This window comes from Apus apus, chromosome 1, assembly GCF_020740795.1.
Source record: "Apus apus isolate bApuApu2 chromosome 1, bApuApu2.pri.cur, whole genome shotgun sequence".
In the NCBI taxonomy this organism is placed as follows: domain Eukaryota; kingdom Metazoa; phylum Chordata; class Aves; order Apodiformes; family Apodidae; genus Apus; species Apus apus.
The window spans coordinates 115,601,001-115,622,637 of record NC_067282.1 but is presented as its reverse complement, the minus strand read 5'-3'; the positions used below and the strand labels follow the sequence as shown (position 1 = coordinate 115,622,637).

General features: G+C 40.8%; 1 protein-coding gene across 4 annotated transcripts in view; it reads left to right on the top strand.

The window, feature by feature from the left end:
- The first annotated feature begins 1,972 nt into the window (after positions 1-1,972).
- Positions 1,973-21,637, top strand: part of WWC3 (WWC family member 3) — a 102,144-nt gene continuing 82,479 nt past the window's right edge. For 3 of the 4 annotated variants that reach the window (XM_051626135.1, XM_051626125.1, XM_051626114.1), the window contains exon 1: positions 1,976-2,265. In XM_051626135.1, the coding sequence (XP_051482095.1) occupies positions 2,054-2,265 (212 nt within the window). In that variant the 5' untranslated portion in view covers positions 1,976-2,053. Of the gene's footprint in view, positions 2,266-21,637 lie in introns of all 4 variants that reach the window. The other variant, XM_051626145.1, reaches the window with a different exon arrangement.

Sequence of the window (21,637 nt, the reverse complement as noted above, 5' to 3'; positions counted from 1 at the left end):
CACGTGGGACAGTTTTGTTATTTTTTTTAAACAAGAAAATCCAATGTCCCAAAACACTGTTAGCATAGATCTCTGCCATTTGAGAAGGCCTAGCTCTGCTAAATTAAAATATCTGAAAGCCTGGCAGACAAAATAATAGAAGTTTCAACTGCTGAAAAACATAAACTTTGTACTCTACCTTAACTCCGCCCTCTTTGAGGTATGCCTGAAAAACATCGTAACACACAAGCAGCACCTTCCTCCTGGAAGTGCTACTGAGCCCTTGGGAATACGAGGCAGTCAAACACCTAAGTAAAACCTCTGTTGAGATGAGCTGATCCAAACGTAAACTGTCATGTTTTTGAAGATCAGATCTACTACCTTACATTTCCTACCTTTTATACCTTTACCACATTTTTAAATCTACTTCACTACTGCTCTCAGACCTTCTTATTCTGCTTTGCTTTCTTAATTAAACCTAGATATTACTCTATCACACCTCACTGCTGGCAGCAGCCCTGGGAAGACTCCAGTCTACTCCTACCTATGAACACACAGGTAAAACACCTGTCCTATTATCTGTATTGCCTTTCTCATGCAACACTCTGTTGTTTGATAACTATTGGTTTGGGGGTAAGGATAAAAGAGAGAGAGGAAGGCCCAAGAACTCAAAAGCAAAAGTCCTCTAATTTCCTGTATTTATAACCACACTGCAGCAATTAATGTCCACAGAGCTGTAATTTAAAACGGTGAATGCAAGTGGAACATAATTGGAATTGCAATATAATCCCTGGTAGGGTATTGCCAATTCCAGGGGGCCGTGTTCAGGTTGTTTGAAAATATATTGTTAACTCCTGCCCCAGATTTCAGCAGCTTTGCCTGTATTGCCTTAACTATTTACTCCCATATTTCCAAAGGTTTAGCTGAAGTCAGCGTCCTGGAAAGGCATGGAGTACCACAACCCAACTTTAACTCTGTTTTAACTAGGTTTGGGGAAATTTAATTCTAGGTGGTAGCTGGAACTCTGCGTTGTGGTCTCCAGCAGGCTCAGGTCAAATCAGACACAGCTGCTTTCTGCTCTACAGGATGAGGTTAAGGGACCAGTTTGAGATGTCAAGCGACTCGGGTGTGCCATTTTCCACCATCCACCCATCCATCACCCAAGCACCGATCGCTGTGCCCCCTGCAGTCTCGAACACCTCTCCCTTCCACCATCTCCCCTGGCTCCGCGGCCAAGCTCTGTCCCCTCCAGGTTGCTCCTCACACCCCCCAGGCTTTTCGGGTGGGCACCGAGAGATGCAGGATTCCCCTGGGGCCGGGCACGGCTCCCCTGGCCCCCGCGGCAGAGCAGAGGCGGCGGGGCGGGACAGGCCGGGCCCCGCTGGGGCCGTGGCCACCTTCCCCCGGCCCGGGCCCGGGCGCAGGCGGGAGAGCGGCCGCTCTCTCCCCACAGCCGCCGTCTCTGGGGTTGGGCCCGGCTTCCGCGGCGCGGGGGTGCGTGCGGCCGCCCGGCCGGGCCCCGCCGCTTCCCTCCTCCTCGTCCGCAGGTCGGGCCGGGGGAAAGAGGCCGGAGCGGGAGAACCCCTTCCCCGGGCCCGGCCCTCGGCGGCGTGGGAACAGCGGGCAGGGGCGGAGGCAGGGGCCGGGCCCTGGCGGAGGGAGGGAAGATGGCCGGGGCCGGGGCCGGCGCCGGGCGGGAGCGGGGGGAGGCGGCGGCGGGGCGCTGCTGAGCGGCGGGGCGGGGGATCTCGGGCCGGCGGGCCGAGCTCGGGGGCTGGGAGCCGCGGCGGCGCGGGGCAGGTCCCGGGCGGGGTTAGGAAGCGCGGCGGGACTGGTCCCGGCGCGGAGCGGGGCTTGCGCGGGGGAGGATGAGCCCGGCGCGGCGCAGCCGGAGCCGCCCGAGTCCCGCTCCCTGCGGGGCCGCCTGTTAGTGCTGGAGGAGGAGGAGGAAGAGGAGGAGGAGGAGGCGGCGGCGGCGGGCGGCCGCGGCCCGGGCGGGACGGGAGCTGCCCCGGCGGCGGCAGGCGGGGAGCGGGTTAGGGCCGGGCGGCGGCGGCCCGGCGGCGGAGCGGCCATGCCGTGGTTGAGCGGCGGGCGGCGGCGGCGGCAGCAGCAGCAGGCGGCGGCGGGACAGGGCGGCGGGCCGCCGGCGGGCGGGCAGCGGGGCCGGGAGAGTTCGGAGCTGCCGCTGCCCGCCGGCTGGGAGAAGGCGAGGGACTTCGACGGGCGAGTCTTCTACATCGACCACAACACCCGGCAGACCTCGTGGATCGACCCCCGGGACAGGTAGGGAGGGGCAGCCGCCGGCGGGCGAGGGGGACCCTGCGGGAGGGAGGGCCCGAGCCAGTTGACTCCGCCGGGCGCCGGCCCCGCCGCCGGGGGGGAGAGGCAGACGGGGAGGCCTCCCCGGGCCCCTTTCGACGCGCTCCCCCCCGCCTCGGCGGCGCGGCCGGGCCCGTCGGCGACATTTTCCTTCCCCCGTCCGCGGCCGCGGGGAGGGTGTGGGCGGCGGGGCGGCCGGTGCCGCTGCCGGGGCCGGCGGGGCTCCCCGCCCGGCCGCGCCCGGCCCCGGGGCGGGCAGGGGTGAGGGGGGCCCGGCCGCTCCGGCCCGCTGCGTGCGGAGACCCGTGGGGCAGAGCCTCTGCCCCAGCGGTGTGCCGCCAGCGGTCCTGTTAAGTTAGGTTAAAACCCCCAGAGAATTCATGTTTCTTTGTTTTGCTGGGTTTTTTTTTGTTTGTTTGGGTTTTGTTGTTGTTCGGGTGGTTTCCCCCCCCCCCCACCACGGTGGGGGCACAGCCCGAGTGTTTTCCCTGTGTGGAGGGAGATGGGGCAAACTGGAACACGCTGCCTCTGCTGATACTCAAATACCGGGCTAGCCCCGCAGGAACCCCCTGGCTTGGCCGTCCTGATTTATTAGCCGGGCTGAACTAATTGGCAGCAGCAGGCTGGAGGCATGCTGAAGTAATTTGGTAGATTACCTCCTCATAAAAGATAACGCTGCGTGGAGGTAAGCAAACCGGTAAATTCCTGCAGTTAATTTGACAAATACGCGGTCTGCTACAAATTACCCGTCTGCCGCCTCGTTTCGGGATAGCGTTTTTCACGGTCTCTCGGGCCTGGCTGTGCGTGGTCAGGTTGGGTTAGGCCTTTTCGTTTTAATGGGGGTGAATAAACACACCCGGAGTGTGCGTATTTTGGTAGAATGGCGTTATAAGCAGTATTTAGGCATCAGAGCTTCCAGCGGGTGGAAGCGTGGGCTATCTGTAGCGGGGACTGCCCAGTAAATACAGCCTCGCCTGAAGGCGTTCGCCTTAAAAATTTCCATGCGGAGCTGGTGAACACAAGTGTCAGTATTCTAGGTGTCTGCGAAATAAGAAACATATGTCTCTCTCTGTATGCTTTTCTATATTAAACAATGTTTTTATAGTAAGTGAAAGTTGGACAAGGACAGTTTGAACCTCAGCCATAGCTACCTTGCCAGAAGTATGCCTGGAATGTTAAGCAGGCCACAGAAACATTTAAGCACAGTCTGGGTTAAAGATTGTAGTAATCTGAGCGATTCCTGCCGTCTTGCACAATGATACATAACTGTTTAAATAGCCTAAATATTTACCTACCAGATCAAGATCTTTTGTCTCATTATTTAAATGTACATATCTTTTTTTTTTTGCTGAGGCATTAAATATTTGTTAATGTGCTTTAGCACATATTTTCTACAACATGTATGTGTGTTTTAAGGTCAGCTTACTTGTAATACGCTGTTTTAAAGGTAACTGATGACATAATGTGTTTGTGGCTTCTCTGTGTCATCCTTTGCATTAGATTTGAGAGGGTATATGGTTTAGACTTCTGGAATATCTTGCATACAAACAATAACGAAAACGGTTTAGTTATTTACTACAGTGTTTAAATTCGGTTACCATTCAACTCATATAGTATTTCTAAAATAGTTGTTTTGTGTTTTGAAGAAATAATTGAAATGCCACACGATGGTTGAAAATTTGTCTAAATTTTCACACTAATGTTTAAACTTACATTTATTTTCACGTTGGGTAAGAACAAGCTGTAGAGCAGAGATTGAAACATTTACACTGGTGCAGATAGAAAAGACATCATGTTTTCATGAGCACATGTTGGTCATTTCTACAGAATTCAAGTAGCAGGAGCTAGTTTTATGATTGCAGGGTTAATCTCTGTTTGAGAATAGATTACTGTTGTTACTTTAGTGAAATGTCTGTGTTCTGCATAGCAGAAAAGTGACCGGTCTTCTAGGTTTTCATTGCAGCTATTTGGATTCCCATGGGCAGTGGCAAAGTAGGAAAGGATCAAGTTAGTTGTGTTCTGCCAGACTTGGGGAAAGAAGGGCCAGAGCAGCAGGGAAATGGTACCAAAGCTGTATTTTTGCAAGCAGAAGCTGAAAGAGTGGAGGGCAGAATAACCTGATTGTGTCATATGTACCTCAGCATTTTAAATTTGTCCATTGAGTGACAGAGATCAGCCCTGAATTTCTGTGTTTAATTTTGATCCAGGAGGAACTGGACAAAACTGTGTGACCTCAGGCCATGCTGCACTTGATGAGGGCTCTAAGAATCAGCACCTCCAAGCTTTCCTGAGAGCAGTACTCTCATAAGCATCCCCACAGGCTCCTCTTTCCCTGTAGCTGGCACTTACTAGTTTGTTTTTCTTTTCAGCATTCCCCCTGAGATTTCTCAGCCTTTTGTATAGTTTGGTTAGCAAATTTAATTTGAAGCAGTTTTTTGATTAAAAATAAAACAAAGATCTCATGCCCCTCCCCCAGTTTTCTGGTGTGTTTTTTTTTTTTCTTCTTTTTTTTTTTTCTTCCCCCCTCCCCCCGCCATTGGAACCAAGAAGAGAAGGAAATCCTAATTTGAGGAGATGAGGAAGGAGAGATGTGCCCTATTTTGGAGTTTGGGAAGTAGAAAGTGATTAGGGCAAGGGAGGTAAATAATGATAATACAAAGTGAGAGTGGATAAAGTACTTAGAAGTAGATACTTTATAGTTTTCTATTTTAAGAAAAAGTGGAATAAATGAAAAAAAGAGGGAGAGTAGTAGAAGAGTGATAAAATGAGGAGATTTGGGAAGCATCTTATATTTGGTATAAAATCATTGGTTTGGTTGGGGATGATACTGGGTTGATCTGTGTGGATTGTGTGTAATAAATAGATCGCAGACTAAATAGAATGCAAACGGTTGTGTAGCAGATCCTGTAGATCTTGGAACGGTGCCATTCAGTGCATATTTTCATCTCACAGTAGTAGTTGTCTTTTATCTTAATAGATTGTAAGTTCTTCAAGGCAGCAAACTGCCTTTTTATCTTGTGTTTGCACAGTACTTGCTACATTGAGATTCTGGTCAATAACTGGGGATTGTAAATGAACTTATAAAAGATAGACTGTAATTGTGGTTGATATTGGTGATCCTCATGGCACCAAGGAACTTAATACTTTTGCTCCGTTTTACAAGACAGTGTTTTTAAGTGATTAGAGCTTAGCCCAGACTGTTGGGTTTTCGCAACAGCTTTCCAAGCTGGTGAGTCTTGTTGGGCTTGTTGTAGGCAGAAACTTCAGCTAAAACAGTGTATTGTTTTTTGGAACAGTGCTAGAGGAGAGGGAGTATTTCCTTCAGCTTCTTAATATGAGTTGTCTTGTTTGTTTGAAGATTTAAATAATATTGTTTTGGAGTAGATATTTTAAACTTGCAAGGTGTAGCAGTGTTTTTGCATGGAGAAATCATCCATTTTGGTCAGTCTAGTAGGCATTGAAAAATCAGTATGGGCTAGGTTAAACTTAGGTTTTAGCAGCTGTGTTTGCAGCAGCTATCTGCAAGCTGGGCTGCTGGCATGTTAACTGAAATCAGGGAGTTCTTCTATCCTGCATCTTCATCAACATCTTAAATTAAGCAGCTTTTAAGTCTTAGAATTGAGCACAGGAGAAAAATGCTGACCTCGTAGGAGAGGTGGGTTGGAACAAGTGGGGTTGACCTTGGAATTTGACAGAGGGGGGGGGGAAATTTCAGTGGGTTGTGGAAAGCAAAGCAACCAGGAGTTGGAGGTAGGGATAAAGAGCATGGTACCTGAAGCCTGGGAAGAAAAAAGTAGGGGAACTAGACTGAAAACCAGTAGGGCAGGGGAAAACAGGTAGGAAGAAACCGGTCTGGTGAGGGTTCAGGGTGTGATGGTGTCAGCTCTTTTCTTGGCTGTACAGGGAACCCCGAGGGGAAAAGAAGGAGCACTACTTTTGCGTAAGGAATCTTTGGAGTCAGAAAATACTCATGCAATGCAGCATGTGAAGTCTATGGAAAGAAGGGAGGATAGTTGGAAGGTAAAATATAGGAACTGTGTGTGAAGTTTGAAGACAGGGGTCAGAAAGTATAAAATGCGCTAGACAAGGAGACTGATGAAAATACAAAATTGTAGAGATTGGAAATAAAGATGGGAGGCTGATGGTCTTGAAACAAGGAGTCAGCTGGGGAAAGTCACTAGGCAGGTATCTATGTTATTAGGGTGCAGTAGAAATGCTCAAGTCAGTAATGGGCAGAAGTGTCCCAAAGCACTGGCTGCATTTTGCTGAACTATTTCAGGACTACTTATTCTCCTAATTTACTTTTAGCAAATGTCTGTCTTGCACAGCTTGCCTCTTCACTGTGTGGTAGGACAAAGACAGTCCTTTACTACTATTGTTTCCTCTGTTATGGCACATGGCAGAGTGAGGTGTTCAAACCCATGTGCTGGTATGATGCTGCACAATGCAATTTCTCTTTGCCCAGTTTGGTTTTTGAAAGGAGTAGGAGATTGCAAGTAAGAAGCTCAAATCAAGAGAACATTGCTTTCCATGTTCAAAGCTGGAAAATTCCAGACTTAATTTGCTTAACTACCTCTTATTTTATATTAAGAGAGCATTTTTTTAGTGACAAACTACTTTTTCATGTAATTTCTTGCCTTATTTGATAGGTGGAGGGGAGCAACTCTGAGGTCAGATCAGAGGGCTGTGAAGTAGATGAGAATCACTGTCAAAGTTTTATTCCAAAATTGGAAGAAGTGCCTCTCTCTAATGTGGCAAAGATGTTTTGATGCACCAGGGAGTGATATGATTAGAAGGGCAGTGACGTCTTTGTCAAGGCCAGAGAATGTCTCCTAGAGTTCGGATTGTATCTGTCCAGTTGACATTTCTCAGGAACCTAAAGACAATTAGGAGAAGCATTTAAATAAAGATTTTTTGCAAATATTATTTTTCTGGGCCTGGCTTAAACCTCTGTGCTAAGGGTCGCAATTAGTGTAATTTAGTATTAGAATTTATATACTTTATCTCCAAAGCATCAGAAAGATGAAGGCAACAGAATAGTATCACTGACATTTTTGAAAGTTTGCTTTTCGCTCCTCTGTGTTTTCATACTTTTCACAGCTACTTCCTTTTTGTTGTATTTTGATTATCAGCTGTGTTAACACTTAATTTTGTTTTGAATTGATGCTGTTTGTGGAAAGGAAAGAAAACAAAGTGATTTTTGATCGTTACTTTAATATTCCCTCTGAAAACATTACAATGACTGGACAGATTTTAATCACATTCTTTTATGGCGGTGGTGCAGACTCTTAATGTAGAACATAGAATGTAACCTATAGGGTTCAGAAATGTATTTTTGTGGAATGAATGCTTTGAAAATGTTTAAAGGGGAACAGAACTACTAAAATACTAATTTGGTTGTGATTTTATAAATTGGCTCTCTCGGCTGCCAGTGTAAAGTTCACAAGAGATGGACATAATTACAAAGGAAAAAAAAATAATTAAATTAGTATGGATCTGAAAAATATGCTCTCCCATGGGAGCAAAAGAGCTGAATATATTCAGCTGAAGAGGTGTTTAAGAAGTGGTTTGGGTATTGTTCATAAAAAGAGATGATACCGGAGACTTCAGAGCTCTTTTGTTAAGTGGATTTATAATAATATCTGATAGTTAGAAGTTGAACTCAGAAATGTGATATGGTTTTAATATTAAGAGATATTAAATGTGAGAGTAGTTTTTGCACTCACTAGATTAAATTGTCTAATTCAGTTTTTTTCCCTGATTTAAGTCAGCTATCCTTGAAGTCCCATTGTCTAGGACCACCTGTTTTTATTGCCTCCATTACATTGATATATCATTTGACATATGTAAAATATATATAGCTAAGTGTATCTCATAAGGCTTGGCAGAGCAGCCTTCCTTTCACTAGGAAGTAGAGAGTTTCTCTTTCTGGTTATTTCTTTTAACACAGCAAAGTAGTAGTCAAATTTATCTCCCTCACTTGAGGCATCGGGGTCACTGTAGTTGCATCATTTGATTACCTCAAGTTACTAGATACAGTGATATATACATATATACACACATATATATCAATATACATTGATAGAATTTATAATAAAAACATTGCATATAAAGGAGTACTTGAGATCCAGATGCTTTGAATTTTCTGTGCAAATGTCAAGCCTGGATACAGCCACAGTGTGGATGGCAAAGCTCTGCAGCTGTGCAACTGCTCTCTTGGCGTGTGACTGGGAATACAGGCTGCAGCACATGGTGTTCAGAAAGGGCTGCAATGCCCTAAGCCTCCCTGGGCAATCTGCACATGTTTGTTCTCTAGTTCTTGTTCTGAGTAATTCAGTAATATTTGTAAAGGGAGTTTGTAGCTGGTATTTATTTTGAAAGTTTCACACACACTTGCCATGATAAATCTACTTCTCTGCCTTTCAGGAGGAAGATACATTAATATATTTTTTCATCCTGGTTGGCAGGTTTTCAAACAGATATTTAACTTCATATTGTGAGCGACTTCTATGAAAAAGTTGATTATTAAAAATAAATGTAGATATGAGCATTCTAGAGTTAATGTCAGTTGGTATTTGGTATGTTTTTCAAGCTGAATCTTTCATTTGATAGATTCTGATAACAAGTAAGTGTTAATCAGCTCATGAATGATAAATAACATTAAATAATTGCTTTTTTCCTTTTTTATGTCAGCTCTGATTTAAATGTTTTTTAAAAGTAGCTTTTAATTTCTTGTCAGATTTATGTTACTTGGGAAAACGTGATTCCTGTGTGAAGTGAGCATTCGTGTTTTCTGATAAACTACTCTTGCATTGTAAGAGTACACTACAGGGTTGTTGCAAATGAATGCTACATGTCTAGTCATCGATGATTATAAATGTTTTGGTAATATTTCAGTATGTCAAAAAATTGAGGTTTGAGGCATCCAGTCTTTCTTCCTCGAGGTGAAAGACTTTCCTTATAGTACAATAGTAATTACTAATTATTTACTTAATTGGTTTTTGTTAATTGTTTTTTATTGGTTAAATAGATATGCTTTGGAAACCTAACTGCAAGACCTAATGCATATGTGCTTAAGCATCAGAATGATTATAGAGCCATGGTAGCCTCATTAACAAAATGTTAAGAAGCTTAACAATGTTTTTTGTTAAAGATGAAGTCTTTGTGTGTGTGTAGTTCTTAGCTCTAAATGGAAGTATTTTCAGCAGTTAAATAGTGGATGCAGGCACCTGCTGTACTGTATTTGCGTGCATGCTAGCAAGGACTAAATTAGCACTTGTGACTTGAGCGTGTTGCAGCAGTGCGATGGTAGATGTTATGATGGCTTTTTCTTGAAGGGTTTTGTGAGGTGATACTGATTGCTATCTCATATGAATTGGAGCTTATAAACTGAGAAACTGATCTGTCGGGTGTTGTCAGTGCTTGAAACTGTTGGATAAGGTGTTTTCTTATTTCTTGTATGTATACGTTAACGTATCTCTGAGTCAGTGTAGGCATAGTGGTTGTATTCATTGTCATTAAACAGCACCAACCATTGTTAAAAGAAAACAGGTTATTTGCATTAAGGTATCTTCTAAAGGAGAGCGAGGGGAAGTGTCTGTTCTTCAGGATCTATTATCTGCACATGTGAGAATGCAAGATTTGAAATGTCACAAGGCTAGGGCTGAGTTTTCGGTTCTATTATCTGGTGAAAAAAATCCTATTTAGGCTTGGATTGTAGCGATAAGTTTAGTTTGAGAGATAACAACTTAGTGTTTTTAGTGAATGTAAATATAGTGACAGCACTGTGCAAACATAAGAACGAATGACTTGCAGGCAATAAAAAAATTAGAAACTTAGCTATAGCAAAGTCCTGTCAAGAAGCTTCACAGACGTGCCTGTTAAATGTAATTTTGGCATATAATTTTGTGTTGTTTACCGGAAGGTAGAGCTTTGTAAAGTTGTATGTGAGGCCAGACAGAAATATCTAGTTGATATTTTGGTGAAACAAAGTAAAACTAATACTTTTTCTGCCTACAGTGTTAAAAATAGAACTTCCTGAATATCTTATCTGTTGCAGATGTGACAGTTCACATTCACCAGCAAAGCCAGCCAGTATCTAAGCTTTTAAGTAATCTTCAACTTGTTCCTTGTTGAAAGAAGCTAGCTAAAGAAAACACATTCTAGGTATTTATGCCTCTCTGCCTGCCGTGGCAGAGCAACTTGCACACTTAGCAAGGTTTTGCAATACAGCAGCACCCTCGAGCTGCTGCTTAGCTCCTGACAGCAGCAGGAGCGTCCTCCCTGCCAGCCTCATGGTCTTGTCCCTCTCTTGCACTGGTTTATCCAACCTTATGGTAAACGAATTAGTAAAAAACCCTCACAACAAACCCTATGTGGTATTTTATTTGTCTCTTTTTGGGGTGGCTAGTTTTCAGCCAGTTTAGTTCCCTAAGCTGACTTAACCTTCAGGGCAGATGAGTATTTAAGTGGCTTATGTCAATTAAGTTTAATTCAATAAGGAATTGGATTAAGCAAAAGTGATGAGTCACTTTAAAACCTTCTTTAAGTAAATCCTCTTTGTGAATGGCAGTCCTGACTACTGATTCTTAAAATACCCTAATAGTAAAACAATACATTTCTAAACAAGCTTCAAGATATGTTTAAAAAGGAAAGAATAACTTTTCAAACATAAGATGGATGTATAAAAAGCCAACAGAAGTCAATTAAATAGGTGGCAGAATCAGTTTTTCAGTTGAGTAGCAGCATTAAAGTGGCTGTTAAGAAGTGAGAGGGCTACAAGCAGCAGAACCAATTTGGGAACTGAGTTTGGGGTACCAGCAGCAGCTTGAAAACACTCAAGAAAGAGTTGGTGAAGTCAGTAGTGCATGCTGCAGTTGCTGGTAGGGGGTGAAGCTGGTGCACAAGAGAACTGGATCTAGGACCAGATGGGTGACTGGGGAGGATATCAGCAGTGCCATACCTGAGAGGTGTAGGTGAGAGGCAACTGAGTAGATCAGCTAGATGTGGGGAAGAACTTGACAGTGGAGCACTTCCAAAGAGGATCTCAGTTTAGTGTAGAAGGGCAGGGTGTAACTGGGGAAGGGTGGAGCATGAGAAGGCATGCTGAGGTAATAACAAAAAACTTAGCTATTGGGGGTCATGAAAGGTGGCTTTATCTCTAGTGTTTGGAGCTATAACTCATCAAAAAGTTGTGAAAGTCTGACTGGGGAATTTTTAAAGGAACTGTAATGGGTCATGGTTGAAATTGCCAGGCTGTAGAGGAGGACGTGGTAATGCTTGAATTAGATGAACGAGATTTTTGTCTCTCTGCTTATGGAGAGAAGCAGGGACTTGGTTGTATTTTTTGTCAAGCCTGTTTCATGGAGATAAATCCATCAATTCTTAACTAGTTATTAATGGCATGGGAATGAGGCTGTAGGCTTTCTTCTGCCATGCTACAGGGGTCTTGATAATTGCTTGATTCTGTTCCAGATAGGAAAATTAATTTGGACTTGGTACAATTAGGGTGTACTAAAGGCACGGCAAGACATGATCTGTCACTTTTAATGGCCCATTGAATCATTTGAGTCAGCCGTTTAATAAAGCTAGCCTCCTGGTGAGGCTTGCTCTAGATACATGTTGCATGATCAAATAAGCTGCAATATTTCTCAGTTTGGTTCTCTGCCTTCTCATGGGTGTTTGCTGGATTAGGAAAGGCTCTTGCGTCCAGTGATGACCTTGGTGGTCTCCCTGTGGTTTGCAGGATTGAGGTGATTCTGTGCTGTACTGTTAACTTTTTTGGCTGAAAGAGCTGATTGCTGTCAAGGGCTGAATTAGCAAATATCAAAAACTGAAGCAACTATTTTTTGTTGTTGTTGTTGTCAAAGACTTTTCTATTTCAGTATATTAAATTGGCAATGGGACAAAAATAAAGTAGAGTGATATCAACACCCTTGAACCAGCAACAGAGAATCAAAGGCTATCTTTCATAGCTTTCTGAAAGAGTTATTTTCAAGATGAAAAATCTGTGGAGAATCTTGTTGAAACTATTTTGATTTATATTGTACTTAGGCTGAAGCTCTGTCACACTGTGATTAGGATTCTTTATGGCAAAATGCAAAGTTTGATATCAAAGCTGAAAATGCATAATATTTAAAAATATTTATTTAATCTTGGGCTATAGTTTAAACAGATAAAAATAAGACTTTTAGAAAACCTTGATACACAACACATTCTTAGAAAGAGTGGCTTATCCATGTTTGGGAAGGCAGCTAAGTGCTGCATAATTATCTAATTCTATAGCATAAACAAATTGTGACACACTCTTCAGAGGAGGATACAGTCCAAAGTTCCTACTCTTGAACAGCAATTCCATGCATGCTTAAACAAGAATGACAGAAAAAAAAGTGAACTACCATTGGGGATATCTTTTGGCAGTATGGAGGTAATTAGTAGGTGGAGAAAGTGTTGTATACGTTTGCAAATTACTGTTTAAACATTGGTGTGTCTTCTGTTTTCTCCAGATTACATCTTTTGAGTAAAACTAAAACTCACAGTATTAAATATACTGGGATATGGTACATAGGTAAAGATCTCCAAAGCCCAAACTTCAGAATAAGTTAAGCACAAAATCCAGGAAAAATGCATATAACAGCCATCATGGCTGTTGGTTTATGGATCAATTTTAGTAGTATCTCAGTAGTCTCTAACACTATAACTTATGACTAACACCAGCTAACTTGGTGATTATCCATTAGAAGCTCGAGAAAGCATCTCTTTTTACAATAAAAAAGCAACTTGGAAATGCACATAAAGACTGGGAATGCAATAGATAATTTATCAAAATTCAGTTAAAGAACATGTCTATTCACATGCTTATTTCCAACTGCATGCAGTGTACTGAGTGACATTAAAAAAAAGTGTACAATACTTTGTGTTGGTTTGAGTTGTCTTACCATTGCTTTTCTGACAGCTCGTAGTTTATTCAAGGAAAAACCCAGCAATGTTCTTGTGGTTATGGGTGTACTGAGATTTGTGATATGTAGGCACCATGTGCTCAAGACTCTGCACAGGCATTTGAATTCCACTTGTGTTTAATGTACCTGCTTAGTTGGGCCAATTAGATTATCTAATTATTTATTTAGAAAAACTGTTTAGTAGTACCAGTTTGCAGAAAGATGATCCTTTGAAATTACTGTCTAATTTATCATGTCTTCAGATTCCTCTTGAGTAATCAAATATAGGCCTGCCTTAAATACCTGTGTGAGCTTCCAGTTTCTTCATTTCATAATGTTTCAGACAGTGAATTCTTCTTTTGGAAGTACTCTGATAATCTGTTGTAGCCTGCTGCTTAATCACAGTTTGTTTTTTATGTTTCCATCTCGTCTTTATGTCAAAAGACATGGTTTTAACTAAATCTCCATGTTTCACATAAGTTTTAAATTATTCTCCACAAAAGGAAAACAAAAGGGTTTTGATAAAAAATGGTCAGGTGTTTTTTGATCAGCTGTATTTTGCATTAGGACTGCTTAGCCATAGACTTGTGTTAGAACTGGAAGGTTGAGGGTAAATGTCTTAAGCCTTTTGCCTTAGTCAGGGGACTGTGCATAGAGACAGAACAAGAGATCTTAGTTCTTGGCCTAATACTTCCTATCACTTTGTTTGGATTCTGTAGTTCTCTGCAATTTGAGTGCATTTCATACTGATTCAGCTAAACTTTGTTTCTTCATTAATACTATGTGATGCACTGAATTTAAGAAGCATTTCTTGTTTTTTATCTTTATGAATGTCTAGTTTCAGGTAAGTTCCTTTAAAATGATATGCAGTATGGAGCACAATTAGTGTTCTTCAAGTGTTATTAAGTGCCTTCTCTTCAGGAAGATGATGATGTTGAGGGAAAGTTTAACTGATAAATCTCCTGCATACTTGTCTTAAGCAGTGTTAAAGTGGTGGGTTGGGATTTTTCGTTTAGGTTGTGGGTTTTCTTTAATAGAGTATAACTAAAAACTTTCTCCAAGAAACTATGGAATAAATGCTTTAATTTTGCTTTTAAAAAAATATTTTCCTTTAGTCTCTTTTTGGAGTAAAACGTCAAGGTGTTTATGATCAGGCTGACTCTTGGATTCTAGTTGATTGATTGTACTATGAAGATACTGTATTTCCAGTTTCAGAAATTATTATTGTAAAATAAGCTGCTTTGCAAATTTCTCATTATCTTTTAAAATAGTTTTCTGTATGTATTTACATTAAGATTTGGAGAAGTGTTACAAATTTCTGCAGTTAAATATGATAGCAGGCTTTCAGAGTAAAAAGCCTGTGTAGTCTGTGAACAGGTATCCAAATACAAATATGTAGGAAGGAGTCTGTGAATATTTGTGCAGTATCATTTAATAATCTGAAATTTTAGACTCTTAGCATCTACAATATTTCTTACAGCTATAGCTTCAATGTTTCAGTTGGTAAACGTTATCTGGCTTTGTAATCTTGAAAGCTGGAGTTGAGAAATATTTGTGGGAAATGATCTGTGGAAGATTTGCTGAGCCATGATCAGTTTTGGTGGTGGTTTGTTTTGTTTTTGTTTTAAAGAAAAGGCACAGTAATGTTTCCTATCATTGGCTGTGAATGTCCCTCCTAACCTCCTAATTCTTTGTACTCAATCTGTTCTTAGGTATTCAAGGGTGTCTTAGGGAATTATTAACTACCTTAATTTTAAGTACATTTTCAGAAACAGCTTGTGAGAATTGGGCCCTAATTTTGATATCTCAACTTTTTTTCTTCTAGGAGTGTGTCATGTCCTTAGAAAATGTTTTTAAGTTTTCCCGGAAGCGCATGTAAAAAAACTCGAACGTTTCATCGAGCTTAGATTTAAACCTGTTTTCATGCTAAGTCAGGTCACAGAATGTCTTTCTCTGACTTAATAAAGGGCTAAGCACCAGATGGTTTGTATGGATGAATATATATATATATATAAATAAAAAAAAAAATTAAACTTTCATAAAATTTGTCATGATATTCTGGAAATCTGACAGGCTAGGTAAAGCTCCAGTGAACATGGCAAATTGTCCACTTCTGTAAACTTCTCCCTTCCACTGGAGTATTAATTGTATGTAGAGCTTGTTACAAGTACAGAGTGAACTCTCTGTACCACAGTATGCTGTAATATTGTGTTAGGTAAATTACTCCTGGGAGTAATCTTGTAGATGTGTCTGTGCCTGTACGGGGCTTCTGTTTGGTAACAGGATGATGTAGCTGATCTTGTTCTCTGGATACCTGCCTGCACACTTTCATTAGTATTGAGCAGGACTCTTGAGTCCTTGAGTTACACTTCTCTTTTGCTGGTTTCCGACTTGTATGAAGATTTTTGGCCATTACTTGATTACTTTGGAAGTAGTATCTGAAAGAGGTTATTGGTAATGGTTTTTTTTTTCTTCTAATGCCTTGCATGTAAGGGGTTCAGACTTTTAAAAAAGTTTTGTTGTTCTTAGTTTAAAATGCAGCTGTATCATTTTGATGTTTAAACTTTCTGTAGCAAATTTCTGGAGTATCTCCTTTGTGTATGATCACAGTATGTGAACAACTGGGGCTTTTGAAGTCTTGCACGTATGACTCTTTGCCCACACTGTTCTTCAGATATGTTTTATTCTTTCTGAAGTCATTTAATAAAGAAAATGACATTTATTTTGTACTTAGTCACAAACACAAGGTTGTTTTCTTTACATTTAGAATCTATAGATAATTTATAAAATATTTTTCTGTCCTCTTTAAAAAATAAATTACCCTGTGTCCAAAACTCTTGATTGCATTAGGAGCACCCCAAAACTGTGGACAGTGTCCTGGTTGTGGAAGTTTTCTGCCCGCCTTTCAGTCCGTGAATGGTGTTCTTTAAAGTGCAAGTCTTTCAAGATCTCATATTCCTTTTTACTGCCTTTGGCCTTTTATGTACGTGCTCTGAACATTATTTTTTGAAGTAGATGAAGATTTTAATACTAATACCTGCGTCTGGATATTTTCAGGTATGTCTCCTGTAAAGAAAAAAACCTCACATGTTTCTGAGGTGTTATACAGATAAATAGGCTCTAAATGTAATGTCGGTACATTACATTAAGAATTAAATTGTTCTCTTTGCTGTGATTTCTGTCTCAAATTGAGAATATGTTGGGTTTTTTCTCCCCATTAGAGAAGATGATCGGATGTCCAGACTTTTATGAGAATAAGTTCCAAATTGTTTTCAGAGCACTTTGATTAAAGAATTTCTGAAATTTTTAAGATACTACACCTGGTAGAAATTAAAATACATGGAATTTGGGATTTAGTTTTTTTTTGTTGTGGTGGTGATGGTTTTTTTTTGTTTTGTTTAAGGAGAGGGAACTCTTTACTATGTTAATACAGGAGATTTTCCTCGAGTCCACATTAACCCATTTTGTGTACTCTCTCTAGGCATACTTCAAAAAATTATTTTTTTTTTTTTTTAAGGTAAAAATAGCTTGCAGCTTATTGAAAAACAAGGCAGACCTGTGCCTCAAAATCCAATGAAACTGCTGCTCAGATGAGGCTCTAAAGAGGGCATTTATATGTTGTGGAATGAATGGCATGCCTGCACTAACTCCCGCAGGCCGGATATTTCCAAGGTATCAGACAGAGCTGTATATACTGCTTGCTTCCCCCTTTAAATCCAAAGGTTTCTCCCTTGGCAAGGTCTGAAGGACCTCTGGCCCCGGCGGGGAGATCAGGGTGGGGAGTGGGAGCTGGTAGGGGGAAAGACAAGGCGTGTGTATGATTTTCATTTTCTACCCAAGCTGTCCTGTGATATTTTGTAGGCTCCTTTTACTTTGTGAGCTAGCGTTGTTTTTCTAATCATTGTTCTTTGCACAGTGTAGTTAGGAATTTCCTCTTCACGTTTTACTACAATGGTTTGTTTAAAATGATAGACCGCGGTCTTTTTCCTGACCTAAAACTAGATTAGCCTTGAATGTCGAAGAGGAGTCGGACAAATAAAAAGGATAGACGGTATTTGCTTATGTCATGGAGACATGCCTTTTAACTGTGGGCTCAGCTCTATCAAATACCACAAGTCATGTTTCTTAAATATTTATTAAGACAAATAAACATAGTTTTTGTATGAACTGGCATGTCTCCAAATTCCAGTCTCTTTGATTCTCATGGGTTGGTTGCTTTTAATCAGGAGAAATATTTTTAATCAAGACTCCCAATATCTGAAGGATTACTGAATCCCCTGTTAACTTCAGTTCTCCCTTGTTCCCCTGTTGTTATATTTATAAAAAGCAACAAAATGAACCTCAGCAAAAGTTCAAGTTATAAAATGTGGCAACAAACTATCCAGAAATAACTTGGGAATGAACCTGCCTTTGCAATACATCTGGTGCACGTGTTAAGGGGAAAGTAGCGAAGTAGCAATGTTTATTGCCATGTATTTGCTTTCAAACCTGGGGAAAAAAAACACCTCGCAAGCCCGGCAGGGTTAGATGCACAAGGAGTTGCAGCATCCTTATTATACAATTTATGTTTATTTATGACAGGTTCCTGCTATAACACTGCTAATCTATGTAAATAGTACACACCTGTATTGATAGAATAGAACAGGTAGTAAGGCTATCAATTTTTATCAGAAAGAGATAACATTTCAGTATTTAAAACCAATATATGACCTCCACTTTGGTTTTTTATTTTACTGAAAAATTACTGTAACATAAACTGTACTTTGATGTAGTGCAAAAGTCTTATCCAGTTTTGAAGGGATGGTATATTGACCTGCCTGATTTGGCTACTGAGCTCCTTACTGACAAGCATCAAATTCATGAATATACAGTCTATACTATGCTGTTGGGTATTTTTAATGCAAGAACATCTGTTAATTTGTGCATGTGAAATTCTGGTAAACCTGCTGAATTAATTCTTCAAGCTGGGAGTTGTTAGATTTGTAAGGCTTCAGAGTCTGTAGCTGATATGACACACAGGCATGTCATTACAAGGGTGTTGCCAGTTAAAATACTCAGCTGTTATGGTATTTCTAGCTTAGCATCTAACTTTGTTCCACCCAGCAAATAGTCACATAAATAGGACTAGCTGTGGATTTTTAAAGGAAATATTTAATGTATTTTTAAAGAAAATACCATTTGGAAGGGAAAATATTTGGGTAGCTTGCACGTGAATGTCTAGGGTAGGGCAGGGACGTGCCTTGCAGGGTACTGAGCTGGATGTGCTGAAGAGGCTCACAGTAGTTGTTATGGGGAAAATGTTTCCATTTATAGAAATCAGGTAGTTCCATGAGTACTGGAACTACTGAAGTCTGGTTTTCTGTGGGTTTGTCTTATGGCTGATTGACTTTGGGAAGGTGAAAGTTCTGCTGTACACCTTTTGCCTGACATTTGGGGTATTTGTATCCACTTGCTCCTGAGCAGACTTTTCTGATACCTGGTTAGGTGTAAATGTGAGCCTCTTGCTTTCTTCAAGACCTCCTGCTTTCACAAAACTTCTGAGATGTTTGAATTATACAGGATGTTTCCCTAAAATTTGAAACTTATCAATGAAATTGAAACCATGTAGACTTAAGTCTATTAATTAATATTGTTAGTAATAAGAATCACATATCCATATTTTTATAAGAGATGGGACTACAAACTCATGATTTTTTTTATGCCCCTGTTGTCTGCTAGTTTCCAGTAGCCAGTTCATCGAAACAAAGCCAATTCGTAAAAAACAAGTGATGTTTTTATTTAATAAGTAATAGGAAAACATTAAGAGATTAGTGTGCCAGATTTTATGGTACAGGCTTGGACTATAATTGTTCTGTGGTGTGTGTTCCCCCACAAATGAGACAAACTGTTAGACAGATTTATGTTTCTAGTATAGCTGTTAGCCTGCATTGCTTGTGATACCCTGCCTGGCTTTTAGGTTTACTTTCCTATATGCATGAAGAAACAGTGCGATCTTGAGTAGAGATCCAGAGTTCTGCAGAAGGCTTATCAGTGAGATGCCTCCTAGTAATGTATTTCCTGGAGCTGTTAGCAGTTATTTTTTGTTCAGAAGTATTGGAGATCCAATGCATGAAGTACTGTCAAGGCTGGTGGGTACCATTGTTTTCCCTGTCAGCAGGGATTGTTCACTTTAGTTTTGACCTTAGTTAAGCACATAATTTTTCTACCTGGAAAAGCTGGAGTTCAGTAAGCATGGGTGTGAATAAATAGGGCCCTAGATCTCCCATGTGAATGCTCCTCATGTAGCAATATGGGTGAGTCGTTTATTCCACTAGATGAAGTAAGTGAGGTGAATAAGGTGAGTAAGCAATTTCAACTGACTCTCTCAGTTCTGTCTAAATGCTATGTTGCAAATTCGGCTCGTGCTTTTAGCTGGTCGGGAGCCAGGTGACTGTGGTTAATTCCTCACTGAACCTGAGCTAACAAGCCCTGTGTAGGCTAGATTATATTAGGTGGAGCTTTGTGCCATAGTGAAGTACCTGGAAGCTCTATGCATGGGAAGCAGGGCATCGCTGCTTTGAGTCTGCTGGAAACATCCTGTGTAGACAAACTGTCAGTGTTTGTGTGGAGTAATTAATTTACTATATGAATTTACAGTACCTTTACTGTAAAGTTACTGTCTTTAGATATCAGTTCATGTTCCTTTTGTGTGAGTTGCAGACACTAATAATTTCTCATAGGGTTTTATTTATAAAGCATCCATAAAATGTGTACCATATCACCAATCCATTAAATGGATTCAAAACTTTCTCACCTGTTGTTTTCTAGTAGTATAGCATTTTGTATGTAATAAAGTTATGTTAAGCAAAGATCTTTGAAATAAAGCCTTGACTCCAGCAAGTTTTCTAATATAATCAAATCACAATAGCTACTTTGAAAGATAAGTTGAATCATCAAAGTAGATAGTTAAATTATTCCTTTCAAATACTTGATAGGAATAGAAAAGTGCCTTTTTCTTTCCAGTCTTCCAAAATCCTGCTTTTTAGATTCATTGCCACATCTCCCAGCTGTGGTATTGCAGTGCCTTTTCTAACCTCCTCTTCCAGCTGTTGTGAAATACCAGTCCTAAAATGCTGTTTTAATCATGTCTCTCCAAAGCAAGAAGGAGTATGGTTCAATGGTACTGGTTTGCGATTTGAGATATTTGGGTTCATTTCTCTGCTATGCCACACATGGTTTTGTGTACTGTTATTTTTAAACTCCTTGTATCTGGTATTCAGGTGGGTACTAGTTACGGTATTTCTTAATGTTATGGTGACATTTTGAGTATAAATGAATATTTATGATTGTATGAATACAAATAAAACAAGATTAATGTAAAGATTTGGTTCTTTTTTTGGCTTTGTTTGCTAACATTCATGCATTCCTTTGTAAAGCACTTCCTAAAATCAGAGATACTTTGACATTTTCAGTTAACAGCCTTGCAAAAGCAGAAGACCTTAGTTCCTCAATCTTGTATTACTTTGCTTAGGTATTTGAAATAAGGTTTTGCCAATGACATGGGGAAGAAGTGTAGTAGTGAACAAGCTTGACTTGAGGATGGAATGGGATGGTCTCTCTCTCCCACTTCCTGCCCTCCTTTCTACCTTGCTGTGAAAGGCAGTGGAAATAATGTTTTAAGGAGCATTAAAACCCATTGGATTTTATTGATCTTCATATTCATATTGCAATTGTGCTTGCCAAGCACAATATGATAAATGTAGATTTATTTGTTTAAATGCAGATGTATGCTTTTCACCACAGAGGGTAGTGATAGGACAAGGGCTAATGGTTTTAAACTGAAAGAAAGGAGATTTAGGTTAGACATCAGGAAGAAATTCTTCACCATGAGGGTAGTAAGGTGCTGGAATAGGTTGTCTAGGGAGGTTGTTGATGCCCCCTCCCTGGAGGTGTTCAAGGCCAGGCTGGATGAGGCTTTGTGCAGCCTGGTCTATCTAGTGTGAGGTGTCGCTGCTCATAGAAGTGAGGTTGGAGATATTTAAGGTCCTTTCCAACCTCAACTGTTCTGTGATTCTATGATTCTAGATGTTTCTTCTTTTCCACAAGTGCATTTTCTCTCGTGTGTTAAGCTGTGTCTTTTGGCTATGTAGCTGGAGTTAAAAGGTTTTTTTCTGTTAGGTTGGTGGGAGTAATAGGTGTCCACTACAGTACACAACAGTTTGTGACTTAGCCTGTAGTACTTTTGTTTGGGGAAAGCAGTAGCAGTAAGTTCATCAGAATACTTTGAAAATTAATAAGATGTGTGTGATTATTGACAACATGTGGTAGGATAAGCTGTATTTATAAATGACTGTCAAGTAACCCTTGAATTTCTGCTCTGTGACTCTGCATCATGAATATGTCAGTATGTGCCTCTTCTG